This window comes from Carya illinoinensis, chromosome 6 (assembly GCF_018687715.1).
Source record: "Carya illinoinensis cultivar Pawnee chromosome 6, C.illinoinensisPawnee_v1, whole genome shotgun sequence".
NCBI classification, from domain to species: domain Eukaryota; kingdom Viridiplantae; phylum Streptophyta; class Magnoliopsida; order Fagales; family Juglandaceae; genus Carya; species Carya illinoinensis.
The window spans coordinates 26,845,900-26,868,453 of NC_056757.1; the positions used below are offsets into that span (position 1 = coordinate 26,845,900).

The 22,554-nt window shown below is 36.2% G+C and overlaps 2 protein-coding genes across 4 annotated transcripts; one reads left to right on the forward strand and one right to left on the reverse strand.

Annotated features, from left to right (window-relative positions):
- The first annotated feature begins 13,216 nt into the window (after positions 1 to 13,216).
- LOC122312716 (AP2-like ethylene-responsive transcription factor At1g16060) lies at positions 13,217 to 14,801 on the forward strand. Its single transcript, XM_043127385.1, has 5 exons — positions 13,217 to 13,288; positions 13,783 to 13,856; positions 13,952 to 14,002; positions 14,079 to 14,155; positions 14,257 to 14,801. Exons 1-5 carry the CDS (start codon positions 13,217 to 13,219, stop codon positions 14,799 to 14,801), a joined length of 819 nt encoding a protein of 272 aa, XP_042983319.1.
- A 556-nt stretch (positions 14,802 to 15,357) lies between these two features.
- On the reverse strand, positions 15,358 to 22,025 carry LOC122314107. Of its 3 annotated transcripts, XR_006243603.1 has the most exons (14): positions 21,698 to 22,020; positions 21,544 to 21,605; positions 21,140 to 21,217; positions 20,937 to 21,018; positions 20,635 to 20,702; positions 20,375 to 20,476; positions 19,489 to 19,578; positions 19,114 to 19,188; positions 18,676 to 18,708; positions 17,778 to 17,855; positions 17,287 to 17,352; positions 16,856 to 16,940; positions 16,647 to 16,705; positions 15,358 to 15,550 (listed from the first exon to the last, which is right to left on the reverse strand). XR_006243603.1 is itself a non-coding variant. In XM_043129514.1 (13 exons), the coding sequence occupies exons 1-13, from the start codon at positions 21,750 to 21,752 to the stop codon at positions 15,529 to 15,531; spliced, it is 870 nt and encodes a 289-aa protein (XP_042985448.1). In that variant the 5' UTR covers positions 21,753 to 22,018; the 3' UTR covers positions 15,358 to 15,528. The 3 variants fall into 3 exon arrangements, 2 of the variants coding, with proteins under 2 accessions (XP_042985448.1, XP_042985449.1); XM_043129514.1 differs by lacking the exon at positions 16,856 to 16,940 and having other exon boundaries at positions 21,698 to 22,018; XM_043129515.1 differs by lacking the exons at positions 15,358 to 15,550; positions 16,647 to 16,705; positions 16,856 to 16,940; ... (1 more) ...; positions 17,778 to 17,855; positions 18,676 to 18,708 and adding an exon at positions 18,727 to 18,828 and having other exon boundaries at positions 21,698 to 22,025.
- Between the last annotated feature and the right edge of the window lie 529 nt (positions 22,026 to 22,554).

The following is a 22,554-nucleotide window of genomic DNA, read 5'->3' on the forward strand; positions in this document are numbered from 1 at the left end:
TGTTTGGATTGTCATGGGAAGAAGGGAAAGCAAAGCAGTGTGTTATATATGGGTACTACAACAAAATTTGGATTTTGTGATGGATGGATGAAATATTGTGACAAAAGATGAATTTTTGTAACAGTTTTCACAAACCATCTCTAAAACTTGAATTTTTTAAAACAAGCGTTCGAATATTAATTACATTTGGCATTCATTTTTTGGACAATTCAGTCAATGCATATGCGAGCGTCACTATAAGAAAAATAGACTTTTGCGACTAATTTATAGTAGCAAAAAGATTGTTAACAACCATTTTTATTATAGTGCGTGTAGTATTAGTTTCAAACATAAACTAAAAAAATTGAATGTATTTTTATTACATGATTATATAATAAAAAATAAAATAGAAATACTCTTAAAAGAAAAATAAACCCTTGAATTAGAGAGAGAAAACCAAACATGACTAATTTTTTCATTGCAATATGGGGCAAACTCAGAGTATATACAACGATGGAAAAAAAAGGTACCCAAAATTTATCAAAAGGAGTGCGCAACTCAGAAGGTAATGTTGCTGCCTAACTCATGAGGTTATGACGGAGACCTAATGACCTTTATGTTTGAGATGTCTAAATGACACAGAAGATTAATTGATATATGGACCTCTAAAGATGTCCGAAAAGTCTATCTATATTTTTTCAATGCTTTACGATTTCTAACATCATAACATCAAACCAAGCAATTCACGTCTACCGGCCTGTGGCTTCGACTGGACCCTCCCTAGTATGGGTTATCAACATTAACGGGGTTAGTTTGGGTCGGTGGTGCAACATCCTAATTTGGAACCACATTCTCTTGACAAACATATATGCTGATTGGGCCTATGATCTCTGCTCAATCAAATACTCTAGGTATGTGGGGCCACGTCCCCTCGCAACAATAGCAATTAGCAGCTAATTATAAGTAACCGGCCAAATGGTAGCTAGATTGCCCGTAGAGATAAGTAGTGGACTTATGTTCCACTGGGTGTATACATGTTTGTTGTAACTATGGGTTGCAGCATACAAAAAATGGAACTAAGGTGTTCTAATTGAATTGTTACTCGCGATCCTCTCGAATGGCATGCGGTATCCCCTATGAGAGCTCGAAAGTCCTCATTATAGTTATCAGCATCACCCAAGGAGTCATCATTGTCAGAAGGGGTTGCATCTACATATGATGACCCCGGCCAGCGTCCTACATCTTATCAGCTCCATGGTAGCCGATGCCTCAGCTACTTGAGGGTTCTGTAGGAGCTTAATTGGTAATAGCGTCTGTGGAGACCTCTATCTGCACTCCACGTATAGATCATATATATGATCATATGACTATCCGCAGAGTTAGATATTTCCCACATTTGAATGTAGAACTCCCGCACTATATCAAAATAAATGTGTCCCTTTCATGCACATGTGATTTTCCATTGTCTGTCAATAAAAACAGACGACAAGAACCTGCCCAACCTGCCTTTTAAAGAGTAGAACTCGTCCATGATAACCTCACGCTCGACTACACTAGTAGTTCAAGCCTCGAGACCTGTAGGGTAAGCTATATTTTACGCACTGACGTAGTAGTTTAATGTAAGAAAAATGCTTGGGTGACCGATGCATGCATCGTGTATGATTAGCTATTTTTTTTCAAAAGAGATTTAATTACAAAAAAAAAAAAAGGCAAATACATTCATCAATCACCCCTTGGGTCAACCTAGTACACTACAAAAAATAGATTTTTGTAACCAATTTATTGCAATGAAAAGACTATTCACAACCAATTTTAGTGGCGAATAGTCTTTTTGTTACAATAAATTAATTTCAAAAATCTAATTTTCTTATAGGGGCATCACCCTTAAATATATAATATGTCATATAAACTTTACAATAAAAAGAACTAATTATTTACAATCTGACAAATGCCACATTAATAATTTATAAATTTTCTTATATAAGATTTCTATATAATAGTCCAAGTATTTCTCTACATTTAATAAAGAGGTTTCTTAGGAAATACCGTACGTCGCTGTTAGGAGCTCCTTGGTGGAAATCAATTGAGTACTGATCCATCTCGTCTCCACAAAACCCAACGATGCCCCAATTGTTATATTTATAACTCGTTGTCAAACAAGTCATGTCAAATATGATTCACTTCATCAATTGGACGAAGATTACTAGGTATATATATATATAGATGTATATTGATCAAGTCCACATGAATTTGAAAAAAAAGACAAATTATGTTGTCGGATAATTGCACATGAAACGACGGATTTGGTTGTGTCGTCTCTCCTCAAAGAAAACAAAAATCTGAAACCAAGCCTTAGTTATCTCATCATGTCATGTTGTGTTGTAACTTGTCACGTCAGATTCCGACAATATATTAATAGAGCCTGATCTTTTGATTCATCTTGTTCATAATAAATCTACATGAAAAAAAGTAATTGGCCAGATCTTACAAACTGATGATTGGAGATCGATTACGTACTGCATGGAGAGTATTTGTTAATAGCATCATGCACGAATCGTTGAAAACAATATTCATGTTCCTTACCTTCAAAATCTCATGATCATGTCTTTGAAAATCTTTTAAATTTATGATTAATCGTTGAGAATTAGAAACTGAATAGTGATCTTTTGTGAATAAAACCGAAAGATTTTCTTGTATTGAATGTTATAAATGAAAGAATGATCAGAAGTGTTGCTAACCTTTAAAACCATTTAAATTCAAAATCAGTTATTTTACAAAGTAGAAACCAAAGAGTTTTTTGGGGTTAAAAACAGAAGGGTTTTCTATTGCATATTAAAGGTTCATTCAAATAACAAATTAATCAGAATTAAAAATTCTTATAATAGACCAAAAGACATTGCTTTGATTATACCGACGTTTAACGCGTACGACATTGACATTTAGCCATTTACCCTTACACGATATATATATATAGAGAGAGAGAGAGAGAGGGATATTAATTTTGGATATATCTTTATATCACCGAGTTTAAACTGAATGCAGACATGCACTTCAAGCTTGTAGCAAATATGAAAGCGTAATAATTGAGAGCCTTTTTATCTCTCTCACTTGAATCTGTCTCGTACGTATCAACAAAAACAAATTTAGAGCAAATATGCAAGACAACTTCTGGGACACATAAATAGAGCTGCTTGGTTTCTCAACATCAAGCATTAGTAAAAAAACACATTGTTTGGCGTTGTCTGTGATCAATTACCTCAAGAAGAAATCATAAATGGAGATGGTAAATGTGAAATTATCTGATTTGAGCCGGCCAGGATTTCATGTGATCTACGTGAACCCCAATCGACTCGCACTACAAAAAAAAATAATAGATTGGACTATTTTTATTTTCTACAAGACAAATATCGCCGGAAATAAATAACATTTTCATTTCAGTCGAGATCTTTTGGCTAACTGGAAATGTAGCCAGAATTAAACACTTTTTCCCGTGAGTTTTGGTCACCGGAAATAGTTTTGCCAAGGATAACTCTATAATTGTAGGTCGTTTTAATAACTTGTTACAGCAACAAAGGCTTACCACAATTTCATAATTGGCATTTAAATGACTTATTACCGCGACTTCTACTCGCCGTAGTAACTCTTCTAAATACCCTTATTTTTGCCCTTTCCGTCACTCTTGCCCCTCCCTCTATCTCCCTCCTTCTCTCTCTCTGTCTCTCTAGGGATTTAGGTCCCATTTGGTTATACAGATGAGATGAGATGCTTTAAATAGTAATAAATAAAATATCGTTATAATATAATTTTGTAATATTAATTTTGTATTAGGATTTGAAAAAGTAAAGTTATTTATTATATTTTTATGGAGAATTGAAAAAGTTGTAATAATGAGTTGAGATGAGATGAGATGAATTTTTTGATTTTGTGTAGCCAATCCGGGCCAGATTCTCACGGGATTTCCAAGCGCTGCCACCGACGCCGTCGTCTCGCCGCCGTCCGTCTTCTCCTCGTCGCCCGTTAGTTTCTCTGACTTTATCTATCATGCTCTCTCTCTCTCTAACTCTCGCTCGGATTCGCCAAGGTTACTCTCTCTCTCTCTCTCTCTCTCTCTCTCTCTCTCTCTCTCTCTCTCTCTCTCTATATGTGAGCTTACAGCTTTCCGATTTGTGTAGTTTTTATCTTAGATGTTTATTCTTTTTCGTTGTTTTTGAGTAGTCTGATTTTCGTTCGATTACAAATTTTTTTGTAATCCAAGGGTAGATGCAGAACATGAGATTAAACTGTCTGTGAACTTTTCTATAGAAATAGTTACTTTTGTTGTGATTTTTTCCTTGTTGTATACTTACATACCTAGACCAAATATTTTCAGCATTGCTCTGTTTGCGGGTTTCAAAATTTTGTAGGAACGGCCATAAATAGCTGGAAAAGATCGATGTCTCCCATATCCATTGGTGGATTTGAGTTCTGTAGAAAATACAAGAAATTACTTCTAATGCTAAGAGAGAAATGCTAGCTCTATATATTGTAGTAGAATGAGTCATAATTAAAGAGTTTTACTTTCTTACACCAAAATGACCACTCAAATTATATGCAACCTCAATAAATAGTAAATCATACTCCCAAAAGTATTCATGCAATATGCCTAAACCCTTCTTTACACCAAAGTGACCATTCCAACTATATGCAAACTCAATAAATGACAAGTAATACTCCCACCAATGGTCATGCAACACGTCTAAAGTTATCTTTACACTAACATTTCCCAACAAACTACCTTCATGTGCTCCAAGTACAAGAAACTCACGCATATAACTATTAGGCAAAAAAAGTCTATTATTTCTAAACAAGTACCAATGTAGTCTATAAAACTTACCAAACCATGCTTTCTCACGTACTCCATACACACTAACCAAGCCATCATGGTTAACATACAATTTTTTATCATATTCAAATATCAATAATTTTGTATCTAAAATGATGACAAGGATATACCTTCTTGCTAAAGCATCAAAAACAAAATTTTTCTTACCATGTGTGTACTGAATTACAAGAGGAAAGGTCTCAATAAATTGAGCCCACTTGGCATGCAATCTATTCCATTTACCTTGTCTCTTCAAGTGTATCAAGAACTCATGTTCTTTAAAGAAAGGTCGGGTAGGGATTGTCGCACCTGGCACAAAATCAATATATTGCTCTCTCTCTAATAGGTGGTGACAATCTCCAAAAAATATCGCTAGACAACTCGACCTTATATATCTGCAATAAAGAGATAACAACACTAGGTAAAGATTCGTTAAGTTTGTTAGTATTAAATTCACCTTAGCATAAAAACTCAATTCTCTCTTTGTTTTTCTCTCACTTTCTTCACTTCTACTTTTTTTTTTCACTCTAATTTTTCTTTTCACTCTCTTTTTTTCTTTTACTCTCTTTTTTCTTTTCACTCTCTCTTTTCTTCAGTCTCTTTATTCTTTTTCACTCTCTATTTTCTTTTCACTCTCTATTTTTTCTTCACTCTCTTTGTTCTTTTCACTCTCTCATTCTCTTGAGATTTTGGCCTCACTATTTCTTTTTTTCGTAATCTCACTTTCACTCTTTCTTTTTTTATCAATCTCACTTTCTCCATTTCTTTTTTGATCAATCTCACTTTCTCTCTTTCTTTTTTGATTAACCTCACTTTTCAACTTCAGTTAGTCCTCATGAACCTATGTTGGAGTTAAAGGAGCAAGTTTGATTATTTTTCCATCCTTTTCGAAACTGTACATGTTCCTAAACTCATCATAGATCACTCTCTTATCACACTGCCACGGCCTCCCCAATAAAATATGACCAGCATGCATAGGCACTACATCACAAAATACTTCATCCTTGTACCTCCCAATTGAAAAAGATACTAACACTTGCTTATTTACCCTAACCTCCTAACAATCATTTAACCATTGCAACTTGTATGGTTTAGGGTGTTTCAAAGTAGGTAAATTCAATTTCTCAACTAAGGTAGTGCTAGCAACATTAGTATAACTTCCTCCATTAATGATCATACTACATACCTTATTGTTGATGTGGCATTTAGTATGAAAAATATTCTGTCTTTGCTGCTCTATATCATCTATATTAAATTCTGTATTGGAAGCATGCTTGACAATAAGAGACTCGTCATACTTTTTATTCTTATCGTACCTATTCTCAATACTAGGCTCACATCTCCTCCTATCTCTCCCACTTTGTAAATTTCTAATCAATGTATCTTGTTATTCCATCTTATCACTCACTTCCTCCAATTTCAAATTTAACCTTTCAAACTTTTGTTGCATGGACTGTAACACAAAGAATGAGTTATCTACTATCCCTTTTGGTGATGAGTCATTTTTAAGAGACATCATTTTCTCTGCACAAAAAAGAATGTTAGAGGAAAAAAGACCTCACACGATCCCGTACGTGTTTACAATCGAATAATGGCACTCCACTCATGTTTCACTCTTAATTGGTTTTTTCCCGATAATGGTCTCACACTCTCTTGCCTTTTACTTCAAGAGTTTTCCCACTCAAGTTTTTGAAGAACTAATTGAACTAAATCAAGACAATACAACATTGTTTTATTCCAACTAGTAATTAGGTCCAAGAAATAAAGAACAAAAGAAAACATGGAAGAAATAAAATAACACGAGACTCAAAAAATTTATACAATGGAAAGAGTAATTACAAAACAAGATACCAACTAGAAAGATGTATTCAACCCATTTAAAGATAATGCTTAATCAATAAAATCAAAATTCTGATTTCTTTTTTCAATTTTTTTTTCTTTTCCTTTCTTTTCTTTTCTTTTCTTTTCTTTTCCTTTCCTTTCCTTTCCTTTCTCTTCTTTTCTCAACAATTCAACCACAAACAGAAATATTCAATTATGATAATCAAACAATTAAATTCAAACACATAAAAAATTGACAATGAAATAGAAAGGAATCAATGAAACCCTAGAAATTTCAAACGCTAGATGGTGCAAATTTTGGCAGCCCTCAAACAAGAAATTTAGCCACCCTATGATGATGAACATGAAACCAAAATGATAGAATAATTTGGCAACCCTAGGGAAAAATGAATTTCTGCACTTTTTTTTTTTTTTTTTGCAACCCTGGAATAATAAAGCCCTAAAACTAATGATACAATAAATAAAAGATAGAATCAGACCTAATTGGAAATCTGGCTCTGATACCAAATGATGTGAACCCCAATCGACTTGCTTTGAGACTCAATAACAATATTGGAAAACTAACCCAAGAAAGCCAAATTCAAGTCTATAGATGGAGATTTTAGACCCGTTGAGAACTCGTTTCAAGAACTTAGATTATATTAAAATCTAGACCCATTGAAATCTCATCTTAAGAACCCAAATTATAAGGAGGAACGCCACAAAAATTGTGATTTACTTTTGTTAAATTCAAGAGTTCAACCAAGAATAAGAGGAGATAAACTCAACTCACAATGAATAAAATTCATCAATTTCAATAATGTCTAACCTTCTGAAATGAGGCTACAATTAGTTTAAATAAACAATCCCTCAAAACCCTAAGTGAGCCGCGGATACTGTAGCGTGAACAGTGCCGCGCTACAGTAACTTCTAAAATCCTAGTTCACATAAAATAATAACTTTCCAAATAAGCCATTGAGTAAAATATAAGGCTTTCCCGAAAATCATTGTTCATTAGAAATAAGACATGTGTGGACTGACATCCTCAAACTCACTTATTCTAAACTAATAAAATAAGTCCTTTTAATGAAATATATGTCCAAGTCCTTCAATAACAATAGGCCCAAGTCTGTCTTCCGTAGCGTATCATATGGGTGAAAACTGGACCTCCTCCTTTCAAGCCCATCTTAAATATTGGACTCTTGCTAAACACGTCTCAAGTGGATTTGACACATCCTTGCATAAGCTTACTTGATCTTCCTAGTTCTTGATCTTGTAAATACCCCAACTGAAACTTGCAAATGATCTTTACGACTTGGTCCCCCTTGGAGCCCATCACCATGATGATCACTTTTGCATGAATATGGAAGGTCGTGATGATGCTCTGGCTACTAGTAGTAAGTGTGTGAACAGAAGGCGAAGAAATTCATCTACTCCTGCACTAAGCTGCAGTACTAATCTACAGGACTGAGAAGGTTTGCAGAAACCACCACACGTAAAAGTGGTGAGTGATGTTTCATATATACTGAATTATAATGGAATAATCACATATCAATTATCATCAATATGAAATACAAATAAAAGGAAAGTATATACAGGAAATATCCTAAAATCACGACAAGCCTTTGATTAAGGCAAAGTATCCTCAAAACCCCCTACAAGCTAAGCATCGAGTTGGAGCAGATGTGAAACTTTGATTGGAAAAATTTGAAAAGAGGTCGAGGAACACTTTTGGTGAAGATGTTAGCCACCTGAAGATGAGAGGGCACATATTGGGTGCGGAGTTTGCTAGCGACAATAAGCTCCCGAAGGAAATGAAAGTCCAACTCAACATGCTTGGCCCGCTTGTGAGTAACGGGGTTGGAGCTCAAGAAAATGGCACTTTTGTTGTCGCATAAAAGAATAGGTCGCTATAAAATTGGAAAATGGAGATCATGAAGTAGATGCGTGAGCCAAAGGAGTTCCGTGGCAATGTGCGTAAGAGCACGATACTCAGACTCACAACTGGAATGAGATATAGTAGGTTGCTTCTTGGCACTTCAAGAAACCAAGTTATCGCCAAGATAAATAGAGTATCCAAAGGTTGTGCGACAAGTATCGGGACAACTTGTCCAATCAGTGTCAGAGTAGGCAACGAGAGCACCAAGTGTAGCAGATGAGTGAAAGTCAATACCAAAATGAAGGGTGCCCTTAACATAGCAAAGAATGCGCTTAACAGCAAGGAAGTGAGCTTCAGTTGGAGCATATAGAAACTGACTAACAGAGTTGACAGCATGAGCAATGTCGGGACGTGTGATTGTCAAATATTGAAGTGCCCCCACGAGAGATCTATAAAGAGTGGGATTCGAGAACCTAGGACCATCCGCCGACAAATGCTGGGAAACAACCATGGGGGTGGGAACAGGCTTGCTATCAAATAACTGAGCACAAGTAAGAATATCCTGTGCGTATTTCAACTAGCTGATAAAGAGACCATCGACAGTTGATGAAGCTTCTAGACCAATGAAGTAGCTGAGAGGACCCAAATCCTTAGTGGCAAACTCAGAGTTGAGTTTACAAGTAAAGCTGTTGAGAAGAGATGAGTTGTTGCCAATGATAATAATGCCATCAACATAAAGAAGCAAATAAATAATGTCAGACTACTTATGAAAGACAAATAGAAAAGTATCGGCATGGCTGCAAGAAAACCAAGGTGAGTGAGAAAGGAGCTGAAACACTGAAACCAATCATGAGAAGCTTGCTTGAGACCATACATAGAGAGCTTTCTTTAACTGACAAATATGATTAGGGAAGTGCAGATCAATGTACCCAGGGGGTTGTTCCATGTAAACAGTTTCAGTGAGAGTAGCATTGAGAAATGTATTATTGACGTCAAGTTGGTGGATAGGCCATTTGTTGGTGATAGCAAGAGAAAGCACAACATGGACAGTGGTTGCCTTGATGACAGGACTAAAAGTGTCAGTATAATCAAGACCAAGTACCTGAATATAGCCTTTGGCAACAAGACGAGCTTTAAGATGCTCAGTGGATCCATCAAGTAGATATTTAGTTTAAAATACCCATTTGGAACCTACAATGTTGGTGTGAGCAGGCCGAGGGACTAAAATCCATGTATGATTATTTTGCAAGGCTTGAAATTCTTCATCCATGGTAGCAAGCCAAGCAGAATTCTTAGCAGCAGATTTGAACCCTTTAGGCTCAGTAGAAGCAAGAAGAGCAGAAAGTAGACCAGAGGATCGCAAGACACCAAGATTTGCTAGATGACAGGTTTTGAAAATACTAGCTTTGGCTCGAGTGAGCATAGGGTGAGATCCTAACGGAAATGCAAGAGCAAGAGTGAGATTGGAAACATGAGGATCGTTAACAGACTCATCAGAGGTGAGTTCAGAATCTAGCTGCAGTGAAGAGGACCTGCAAAGGAATCAGTAGCCTGTAAAGACTCATCCACTGGGTTAGTACAAATAACACACGAGCATGATTCAGAAGGAATAATGTGAGGGGAATGGTGAGTAGAGGAAGAGGAAAGTGGGTGTGAAGAAAGGAGATTGGGTTCTAGAAAATTAGAAAAATGGAGAGAAGATAGGGGCTGAGCATGAGAGCTGTCGTGAAAAGGAAAGTGATTTTCATCAAATTGGGCATGTCGGATGATATAGATCCTAGAGGTGATGGGGTCAAGACAACGAAAACCTTTATAGAAGGGACTGTAACCCAAAAAAAATGAAAGGAATGCTGCGAGGGGAAATTTTGTTAGGCATGCAAACATGGATAGACACAACAGCCAAAGGGGTGAAAATTTTCAAAATTTGGAAAAGAACCGTAGAAAAGCTCAAAAGGTCACTTACCTCCAAGAAATGATGTGGGCAAGTAGTTGATGATGTAAGCTGTAGTGCTGAAGGCGTTCACCCAGAAACGGGGAGAAAGGTGGGAGTGGAAAAGGAGGGCAAGGCCTGTCTTGGTCACATGGTGATGTTTTCGTTCAGCTCAACCATTTTGAGCAAGTGTATACGGGCAGGATAATTGGTGATGAATGCCAAAAGTGCAAAGATGAGCTTTGAAAAGATTGCTAGTAAATTATACACCGCCATCACTTTGAAAAATTTTTATATGAGCAGAGTGTTGATTTTTCACAAATGTTTGAAATTGAAGGAAAATCACATAAAAATCAGATTTTAATTTCAAAGGATAAAACCAAGTGAAGCGAGAATGGTCATCAATGAAGAGAACAAAGTAGGCAAACAAAACCCAAATTTGATTTTACGGGGGAAGGGCCCCATATATCGCAATGAATAAGATCCAACACATGTGCGGACCTTTTTTCATTATGTGAATAAGGTAAACGATGATTTTTTGCAAGTTGACATGTACTACATAATGCAGGCGAAGGCAATAAAGATGTAAGATAAATATGGCCTTTTTTATTTAAAGAATAAATAATAGAATAATTCACATGTCCAAACGAGCATGCCATAAATCATATGACGCATGAAGAGATTTATTTTTAAGAACAGAAAGAAAAGTAAAGTGTCCGTGCTCTAGCACATATAGGCCGCCATCTCTTTTACCGGTTGCCACCACCCTTCCCGTTTGGCGATTCTGAACAATGAAAAAATTATTAGTGAAAGTAACAGATAACGAGAAATCAGATGTTAATTTACTAATAGACAAGAGATTTTTGGTGAGATGAGGAACAACCAAAACATCTAATAATTGAATATGTGGAGTAGGAGAAATGATACCAGTATGGGTAATGGGTAGAGAAGCACCATTCCCTACAATTACATAATCCTTACCCGTATAATTAGTTGAATGATCCAAATTGGATGAGTTGGTGGTCATATGGGCCAAAGCCCCAGTATCCAAGTACCAATCAGATGCCTCGGGTCCAAAAAGGAATACGTACTGGTAAAGGCCTCGACAAGGTGCGCAGTTGGTTCACTTCAGGCATATCTCTAGTGGCACCGATCGACATAGTGTCCATCTTGTCGGAAAATTTGGCAATGTGTGGGACGATGCCCCTAACCAGAGTGATAGCGACCACGTCCTTGAGAAGAATTACCATGCCCACCAGTTCGGCTTTGGTGGGTGCGAGAAGAACTATGTCGCTGGTTTGTTCGGTCGTTTGTGACTGCCAGTAGAGGCAGTAAACGTCGCAGTCGGTTGGACAGAACGCTCAAGTGATTTTTGAAAGAGCTCAAAGCTCTAAGCTTTGGAGACCAATCAACCAAATAGGGGAGAAGAGTAAAGGCCATCTGCACAGTGGAGAAACTAGAGAAATTGGTACCAAGGCCACAGAGGAACCAATGCACCTTATCGGTGCCATCAACAGGCCGGTCAATAGCATGAAGCTGATCATAGAGAGCCTTGAAGGTTCGGGCATACTCAGAGACAAATCTGGTGTTGTGCTTCATTAGCTGGAGATCATCCTTAAGACAAATTTCTCTGGCCTTGGAACGATGGCTGAAGGTGTTCTCCAAGGCAAGCCAAACCTCGTGTGAGGTGGAGAGACCCACAACCTCAGCCATGGCCTCCTCGGTGAGGGACGAAAGCGGTTCTGCTTGGCCACTGAGATTTTTCAAATTAGAATTTTGAGTTTTAAGATTAAATATTAAAATATTATATTTTAATATTATTATTATTTTGAGATTTGAAAAAGTAGGAAAAAAGTTAAATTGTTTATTATATTTTGTATGGAAATTTGGGAAAGTTGTAATAATGAGATGAGAATTTTGTATTTGAGATGAAAATTCTTTGTGGCCAAACAGTACCTAAGGAGGCATTGATCAGTGTTCTTCCACACCAGGTGTTTGGGATTGAGTGTCTGAGAGGTTGCAAGATCAAACTGGGGTGGGATTTCAAGCGTGCCATCAACATGGCCTAGTAAATTTTGGTTCTCAAGAAGGGGAAGAGGTTGGCTCTTCCATAGGAGATAGTTTGAGGAGGAGAGCTTAATGGTTACCATGTGAATCACAGTGTAGAAGGAAAGAAGGGTGGGGGAGGATTCGGCAGCCATAAGAGGAGAGGGAGGATCGGGGGAAGCTAATTCTAAATGGCTCGTGATACCATGAGAAGGTTTGCAGAAACCAACACACATATAAAGTGGTGAGTGATGTTTCATATATACTAAATTAGAATGGAATAATTACATATCAATTGTCATCAATATGAAATACAAATAAAAGGAAAGTATATACAGGAAATATCCTAAAATCACGGCAAGCCTTTGATTAAGGCAAAGTATCCTCAACAGGGACCAACAACAAAAGTAACCACAAGTGGCTGACGAATCCACCACTACTACTAGTACTGCTACCAGTGGAGTGAAGAGAAGTTCAAGATTTCGTGGAGTCAGCAGGTTAAATATTCATTTTCATTCTTTATTTAAGCATTCAGCTTAGTCAAAATGTCGTACATTTTAAGATACAAAATTCATGCATGCATGTGTGCGCGTCTCTGCATGCGCGCCTGTGATATCATGCTATCATCCTTGTTGGTCAGAAATAAATATATCGAAGCTACTTTATTTTAATATGTGGGTGCAACTCAGGCATAGATGGAATGGACGTTTTGAAGCTCATCTATGGGATAAGGGATCATGGAATCCAACCCAGAGGAAGAAGGGAAAGCAAGGTACGTAAATCTCTACATGCCCCACTTGTTGTAGTTCAATTTTATATATTTATATGTGGATATGTTCCTAGTCTTGATTGCTTACGTGCGGCTTCTTTGCTCTGATGTTTTGCACATTGGAATTGCCGGCATAGAACAGTGTACCTAGGTGCGTACTTTAATTGATAATTCAAACAATCTTTGCCCCTTGGAGAGACTCAATTTAGAGGGAACTGACCTTTATGGCATTGCTATTTTATCGGGAGCTTATGATGAAGAAGAATCTGCTGCAAGAGCCTATGATTTGGCTGCCCTCAAGTATTGGGGAGCATGAATTTTTACAAATTTCCCGGTAAAAATATCAACGCGAATTTCGAAACCCTTCATTCTCTTTTTTTTTTTTTTTTTTATTTATGTATTTTTTTTTTAAAAAAAAAAGAACAATTAATTAGGGGACGATTTTTGTTGTCTTGTCTCAACTATGGTAGTGATCTGATCATATGATATTCTTGTAGGTATCTGATTATGAGAAAGAAATTGAGACAAAGAGAACTGTAACAAAAGAAGAGTACTTGGCCTCGTTAAGAAGGTACAATGTTCCCTTGAGAATAATTTCATGTCTCGATAAGCATTAATTTCCAATAATATAACGAGAGTAATTGGCTTTTATACGTTCGTTTATAGGAGAAGCAGCGGGTTTTCAAGAGGTGTATCAAAGTGTAGAGGAGTTGCCAGGTAAACTGACATACATGTATGAATAAAATATATTGCAAACACTGGACCAATTCATGAACCTTTTGACGAATTGCAGGCACCATCAAAATGGGAGATGGGAAGCAAGGATAGGGAGGGTTTTTGGAAACAAGTATCTCTACTTGGGCACTTACAGTGAGTAAAACACCTCTGAATCTCTTCGTTTTTCCTGAGCTTAACTTAAAAGGAATTTGTTGCCAAGAGCTTTAGAATTCTTCAATTGATGGTTTATATAGGTACCCAAGAGGAGGCTGCTCATGCTTATGATATTGCAGCAATTGAATATAGAGGCATTAATGCAGTAACGAACTTCGACCTGAGCACATACATCAGATGGCTAAGACTAAGTTCCAATTCTCTTGCTTCCCAAGAACCAAAACCAAGCATAGAGATTCAGCATAATATGTCTGCTAACCCAGTTCAAAGCATGGGTATGACCGAGCAGTCGATCTTTCACTTCAATAACCCGACGGTAGATGCATTGGAGATGAACACGCTTCTTCGAAAAGAGAGAGTTTTCCAAAGTGAAGATCCCATCACTCCTAGCAGCTATTCATCAACCCCAACTGCACTTGGCCTTCTCCTAAGATCTTCACTATTTAAAGAGCTCATGGAGAGGAATCTGAATGCCACTGAGTCACTGACAAAGAAACTGAAGAAAATGACACGAATTTTCCTCGTTATGCAGGCATTGACAATGAGGTTGGGGAGAATTTTGTCTATGAAAGTTACGAACAAATACAAGAGGGAGGGCCTAGTATTGCCTGTTTCGGAGTCGTGAGACAAGAGTGCATTGCATTGGACTTTATCAGTCCCTCTATAATGGTGTACCTTTAAGCATCTTTCAGTCACTCACAGGCAGTGAATGGGAAAAAGTGACCAATCTGCTCTCTTTTTCAATTAAACGGCAAAAAATAAAGCGTAGCCTTTTAAAAACAGTGGCATCCCAGTGGAAATTATATACATGAAATATGAAATAAACATTATTCATATAGAAGATCAACCTCTTTGCTTTGAATTCTGAAATATGCAGCTCCCTGGGACACACTTACGCTCAGACACTTGACTCAATTCAGTTCGCTATCCCACTAGATGAGAAACACGTGTTGCCTGTATCCCTATTATGGCCCCTACTAAATCCAACAGGCACAGATCCCAACACGACAAGTGAAAAAATTAATAAAAGGGTCGAATCTCATGTATATGGGTTGACATTGAGTTGGCCTTCTAGCAGCGCCCGAGATATTTATTAGAAACGATGGGCATTTTACTGGGATCAATGAATATAACAACAGGCTTCACAGCACGAATTAGATTGTATAAAATTCTCGCCGTAATGAAAGATAAAAGAATATATTTATATATATATATATATATATATGGAAATTAAACAAGAAATCTCCAGTAACAGTGATGCTCTAACAAGTCAAACCAAATTAACTATAGAATAAGCACATCCATGAAGAACCACGATACGGTGAGTTACCATCTCGTCTACAAATTTGCATTCAACACTTGGTAGAGAGCGTCCTGCAAAGTTATAAACACAATTGAATACAAAGGGATAGAAAAAATGTCAAGATTTCCAAAGGTAACGAAAAACAAAATACGGAACCGGAACCATATGATGTTCATGCATGCAGATTTTATGGCATGAGATTGACGAAAAGGGAACAGATCACGTCTAACTTTCCATAGGGAAAAATGAAACAAAGAACCAGGGACAAGAGGTCCAGATGGAGTACATGGATGCAAATTTTATGGCATGAGATGCCTCCGGAAAACAAACATTAATTCTAATACAAACAGGATAACTAAATATTATCTACCCATCTTATCTACCAATATTCCATTGCCTCTTAGATTCCAAAGTCCTAACTAACAGTGGAATACCATACTAGAAAGCCTACTATTCAATAAGGAGTTGGTATTTGAAGCGGGAATTATAACCACGTAACCCTGTCATTCATTGAAGTGGAGAATGAGTTTGTACACAATCCAGGAAGGCTTGAACCATAAAGTTATCGTAACATTTGTTCTCAGTGATGAACCAGAGTTTTAAACATAAATCTATTAGGAACGACAGCCACCTACCTCAACAAAGAAAGACATACACAAAGGTCTGTGCTAGGGCACATATGATGCACTAAAAAGAGGAACCTCAAAAAATAAATGTGGCCAACATGAATGTTGCTAATGAATTATAAAGGTTTCAGACAAGGCATGATCAAATCATAATCTAATCTTAATTCTTAAAAACATTATATGACAGTACTTGTAAAAAAATTCTGAAGAGTCAAATTATTTATTAACTTATTCACCATATTATAATTTTTCGTTTTGTTTTTTATTTTCCCTCAGGAACGATTGGAAAAAGCAAGACCAATTGAGGCATAAACTTTGATCACATACCCAATACATGCTACACCAATCGACACTGAAAGAGAAGTCCAATTGGATACTGGCTATACAGTGATGATGATTCCTAAAACCTACTCATACAGGTAAATATACTAAAAATGGGTTCTAACATTTTCAGATGTACAACTGCATAGGGCACAATCATGCACATCCAAAAGCGCACACACTTCCAGAAATATACAAAGATAAAAAGCTAAATTAAAACCTCAGCAGGGTTCTTGGCTTTTCTCCCGATGACAAACTGTCTGTAATCTCCTTAAGATCCTGTGAACACAGTTAAGTGGCATAGAGCTCAAAAATTGAGGGTGCATCTAACCAAATGATACAAAATCAATTACTTAAAAGGTTATGAATTTCTGTGATGATATCAAAAGACGATATAAAGCCTTGAAAAAATTACAGGACTTAACACACCTGAAAATATAATATGATGCCAAAGCAGACATATAAGAACGAGACAAATTCCTTCATGTGATTATCAAGCCCACTACCACAGCAACTAAAATACAAGGGGTGTCAACTACAAATGATTGGAATAAATATTCCACACTGAAAAATATTAACTTTAAACGACATATTGCCTCGTTAAAATGTAGGAATGGGATAAATTTTTGGCAAAAAGAAAGAACATGTCACATATGAGAACTGTCTCAACTTAAGAAAGATAAAAATCAGCAGATAATACTTTTATTGGTCATTGGAAGATTAGAAATACATGAGAACTTATCAAAAGAAATACATGATAATCAGCAAGATTCTTAGCAAGAGATATGAAAACTGAATCTCTATTACAAGCATCACATGTTTAATTAAGCAACCAAAGAAAAAGGGTAATAGAAATGAACCTTCAGACTTGGAGTTTCTGTACATGTGAGTAAACTACGAGATTTTCCAGTAATTTTAAGTTGCTCCTGCAAGATGTCGAACATTAATTAAATTAGTGATCATGTAACTAACAGAACCCCTAGAGATGAGACCATAACTATGTCGTCGGGAAAATGTTAAAGACAGAGCATTATATGCTATATATAACATTCAACATTAGTGAATTTTCCAGGAAAATACAAGAAAGATTAATCCAAAACACCAACCAGGCAAGCACAGAAATTTTTCTTTGAAATGATAGGGAGATAGCATTGGATTTCATTATTGCCACTTTAAAGAGTGGGATAAATGAACATGAGTAGCAGGACCACAATTAACTCTGGATACAATGTGACTTAGTACAACCAGGATGGATACATTTCAAATGACCACCCATTTGGGGAGCTCAAAACAAATGATATGAACTTAAAAGTTAGCCATAAGCTATATTTGAACTATTCTTGATTCTAACCTTAAGAGCTTCAGGCATCACTCCTTGCTTTCCATCAACAAAGTTGCACAGGTACAGAACACCAAAATTTGCAATATCCTGTCACAATGGAATAATATCAGCATCTCCTTGAGGAGATATGCAAATGCAACTGTACGATTAATAACCAATGCCAATGCAAGTTATATATCAGTGGTGACTTAAATGTGAGGATATGTTAAAGAGTCACAATTATAAGCTTCTCAAGCAAACATGAGAGTACACCTTCAACTGAAACTGTAAGCTAAGACATCACTCAACCATACATATGTAACATAAATGTTCACTTATTATCTTCTTCTTCTTTTCTTTTCTTTTCTTTTTCTCCTTTTTTTTTTCTTTTTTTTTTCTCAAGTGTAAGGTGAAACACATCTAGCCCATCCATGGAACATGGTAACTCGCAAGAACTCAAATTACCCAAAACGCATCAATGTTGCAACCCCTATTTTTTTAAAAAGGAAAATTTATAATAAAAAATTAATTGCTGCAACTGGATTACCAGGTTTCTTCCCCATGAATCCTATACTATCAATTAACAAAAACATCAATTCCAACTTTATACAACAAAAAAATTAACAAAATTTGCAAACAAAAAATGTCAGTCGAGTGGATTGCCATCATAGACTGATGTCTTCCAACAATCCATATGCATCTCACTTCTCGATAAGAAAAGGAATCATCTGCATCTAACTATTCAAAAGATAGATTGTGATTCCTTATTATCCCTTTTCCCCTTTACTAGTCAGGACTTTTCCCAGGATAGGATAATAATTGCAAACAGAAAATTTCACGACAATGTTTTAGCTAATAATAGAAATTCTTTATTGATGCATTAAAATAAGATTTCCCATATAAAAAACAATATAATTGAAAGTCTAACCTGCTTATCCTCCAATGTACATATCTTGTCATCCTAAAACAAAAAACAAATAAATAAATAAGTATGCTAATAAATTAGAATCAGTTCAAAAATATGAAAGCGATTAAAGGAGGCCCCATCTGATATTGTTACGGCGTACTTCGGCCACAAATTCTGCACTTTAAAAAAAACCTTTAATTACTTATCAAAATCAATATTGTTATAGTGTCTCCCTTCCTCAATGCATGAGAAAGGAAAGATAGAAAAAACATTCTCCTTTTTGGCGAAAGAAGAATTCTTTTAGTGGGGAATTCTAATCCTTCACAGGAGAGAGAGCTTTGGGTTTTTTGTGGGGGCGGGGGGATTCAACATCACATTACAAAACATTGTCACTGCAAACTCAACCACAAAACTGACACCAGAGAAATAATAACATTAGGAAAATTTAAAGGAACTCACCAAACCTTCCATCAGTCGCTGTAATACATTCAAGTCAGATCCAATGTCAGAAAGAGATTTTTGAACTTCAGAAACCTGTTACAAAAGTTTTAAACATATTAAAATGATAATGGAAATAAAACCATTGAATCTTTCTACTTAATATTGGGGATTTTTTTTTTAATAAGTTCTACTTAATATTGGGAATTAGCTAATGTATTTGTTCAAACCAACAAAGAAATGCGAGAAAGTAGGCAAAACTAATCTACATTAGTCGAAAATGCATCATTAGTAACAGCTCTAGAAGGCCAATAGTACTGAGAAATATATTACTTTAACTATAATCTTTGTTATAGAAACGAAAGATAACAAATACAAAAAAACCTCAGCACATACATCATTCTTAATCAACTTTGACATCTCGTTCTGCTTTTCCATTTTATCATCCAAGTTCCCTATCCGCTGTGTCAAATGCCTCTTTGTTGCCTGGCCAACAGAAGAATGGTTCATCACATCAATATTGTAAACCTAACAAACAATAACTCAATTTATTTTTCAATGTGCATTACAAGCAAGGATGCCCTTGAGCCTTGGCAGCCAAGACTGGATGTAAAGGGGCAACTCTATTATCAGAACTTCCAATTCTTTTGAGATTACCCAAAGTTTGCATGAATAGTAAGAGATATGAAAATAGGGAAATAGGCACCCTTGTATCAACTTTACACTTACATCAGATAATGAAAACTACTCAGAAACAACTCCCCCCAACCCCCCCAAAAAAAAACCCTTAGCAGTGAATGAACAAAGTCCTCCCACAATATAAATGGTAAGAACACTGTTTTCTGATAGGTAATCACGAAGTTTTAATCATAGAAGTAGGCAAAGCTCAAGTACACAGAGTATACATGAGAAATGGTAAGAACACTGTTGAAGAATAACAAAGACAGACATGTTCAAAACTATTCAAACTATTGGTCAAAGGTATGGGCAAGCTGCTTGCTGTAACAAGCATCCAACATGGCATTAATTGAGCGGTAGAAGTGTTTTAGAGATTAACAGAGATAAAAAGCTTACTTTCAAAGACATGGAAACAACATAAACTGAGAAATTTTTCATTAAGAAAAAGATAAACACTTCAGAACTATCAATTCAATTGCAAATAAAATATGCAGAATGATGCATAATCAATGTTAATTTCTCAAATCACTTGTACATTATCATGTCCTCTTCAAAAGAAACAAATTATATTGGAAACATTGGAATAATCTAAACAAAAACTTACAGCAAGAGCCTCTGACACATTCTCCAGATGCTTTGTCAAGTTCGAAACAGCACTAGCCATGTTACGTTTTGTCACATACATAAGATCTGAAAATTTAAGTCCCTACTCATAAAGGAAAAAGGTTAAAGGAACAATTAGTATAGCAAAAGCGCATATTCTGGACCCAGAAATCCCCCCGCCCCAAAAGAAAAAAGCATGGAATTAATTTGACAAAATTGGAGAGTAAAAGAATTAAAGAAATAATGAGCACATCTAGATACCTTCCACCACATGTAGCCATAACCCAACGCCCCCAAGGTAGCAGCTGGAACTACAAGAGATGTTAAACCTGAAACACAAAAAGGGGAGGTACAATTGAACAACAAGGACCAACCAGAATACACTCAATAGGAATCAGAAAACACATAATTCAAGAAATGTCATTTTTGGCAACTAATAACAAAAGGAAAAGGCATAATGAAATGAGAATCACGTTTCTATGAAAAATAACATTTTTCATAAGTAAAAGGTGAATAAGCAAAGACTATAATGAGAATTTGTTTCTCTATATGATAGAGGATACCAATTTGACCACTATTCCCATTCAGAACGGTAATTTGCCGTGATGAGGCTATTTGTCGAACTTCCATAGCCAGTCGACGGACCTACAAAATAGTCAAGTAGCAGTTCAGTACACCCTATATCTCAGCTCCCAGGCCTCCCTATGCAAGTTAAGAGGAAAAAAAAAAGCCTCAATGTTTCATCATATTTTCATGTTCACATTACCTGGGTTGCGATGGCATCAGAATATTCAGAATCGCCGTCTGAGTGATCCCCAGATTTTTCCATTCCCTTCAGCAATGACTGTCAATCCAATAGGGTAATCCAAGTAAGGGAAAGAAACTAAAAACTTTCAAATATCATATGCAACATGAAGCTTATTAGAACTGAAAATTTTTCAATTTTTTCCTGGTTAGGCCTCGATCATAAATCTCTGATCAATTTTATAACTCATATTAAAAAGAAAAAAATGAGAAAATTAACAACCAAGCCTCAAAAAATAAAACTCTATAAATACCCAATTAATAAGAAATTACCAAAAAATATTTTTACGAAAAAGTGTACAAGTATGTAAACGGAGCCAGATTTGACCAAACAGTAAAACTAGCAGAGTTTAAATAAAAGAGCACCTGAAGTTCGCCAAGCAAGTCCGATAATTTACCGTTCTTAAGCATGATCGTGCCAGTGTATCCTGCACAAAGAAGAACACTCTCAGATCGAAATAGCTCACAGCTGATGTGGAAAGTATTTATACACGATCGGATTCGAAAAAGAACAAAGTACCTGCTCCGACTAAGATCAGGACCCGAGATAATCCCATGCCCGCTTGCATGGCCATGGCTGAGTTTGGTAAGTCCGAAACCCTACGAGTTGAGAGGAGGAAGGCGGGTGAGGGTGGCGATTGGGTAGAGGCAAGAGTGAGATGGGGGGTTTCCGGGATCCTGTACGCTGTGTTAGGTTCGACGACGAATTTTATCAGCAATTACTTAAACGACATCGTTGTTTGGAAGCTGACAACACGATTTAAGGTAATATCATCGGATTAAATCCGATAATGATAAAATCAGATTAAGGTTGATTCAGATATGATCGGACTTGATAAGATCCAAAGGCTAACATGTAATATATATCTAATTGATACAACAATACAAGAAAATACTTTTGTTTCAAACATTGATGTGACTGTTGTGAACATGTTTCGTATTTTTGTCAACGACTTCAGTAACTTACAACTAAAAGATAGGCGGGTTCAGGGGATACCTATTATGCCTAAGTTAGCGAAAAGAGTGGAGAGTATTTTAAGTTTCAAAGAGTTCAAACCTTACCTCATATGCATTTTTTAACCTCTATTTATTTGGGCTAGTTGCATGATAAGAAGGCTTGCTTCATGACGGCGAGTTTAGGAATCTTAACTCATCTCATCTAATTATTATAATTTTTTTAAATTCTAACAAAAAAATATAATAAATAATTCAATTTTTTCAAATCTTAAAATATAATAATATCATAGGCGGATATTACGCTTGGGATTACATGCCTTTTTATATCATTAAGACTCTATTCGGGTAATGAAGTATTCTGAAAATACATCGCTATTATTTTTTTTTATTATTACTTTTCATCATCTTTTCATTATTTTT

Bases quoted from the DNA above. Each gene is read 5' to 3' on its own strand.
- LOC122312716 (XM_043127385.1), top strand. From the start codon at position 13,217: ATGGACGTTTTGAAGCTCATCTATGGGATAAGGGATCATGGAATCCAA. The intron at 13,289-13,782 runs GTACGTAAATCT...ATATTCTTGTAG, and splicing joins GAGGAAGAAGGGAAAGCAAG to GTATCTGATTATGAGAAAGA. The intron at 14,003-14,078 runs GTAAACTGACAT...GACGAATTGCAG, and splicing joins AAGTGTAGAGGAGTTGCCAG to GCACCATCAAAATGGGAGAT.
- LOC122314107 (XM_043129514.1), bottom strand. From the start codon at position 21,752: ATGGCCATGCAAGCGGGCATGGGATTATCTCGGGTCCTGATCTTAGTC. The intron at 19,189-19,488 runs GTATGTGCTGAG...CTTTTGTAACAG, and splicing joins CAAAGTTGATTAAGAATGAT to GTTTCTGAAGTTCAAAAATC. The intron at 18,709-19,113 runs GTGAGTTCCTTT...TTTTTGTTTTAG, and splicing joins AGCGACTGATGGAAGGTTTG to GATGACAAGATATGTACATT.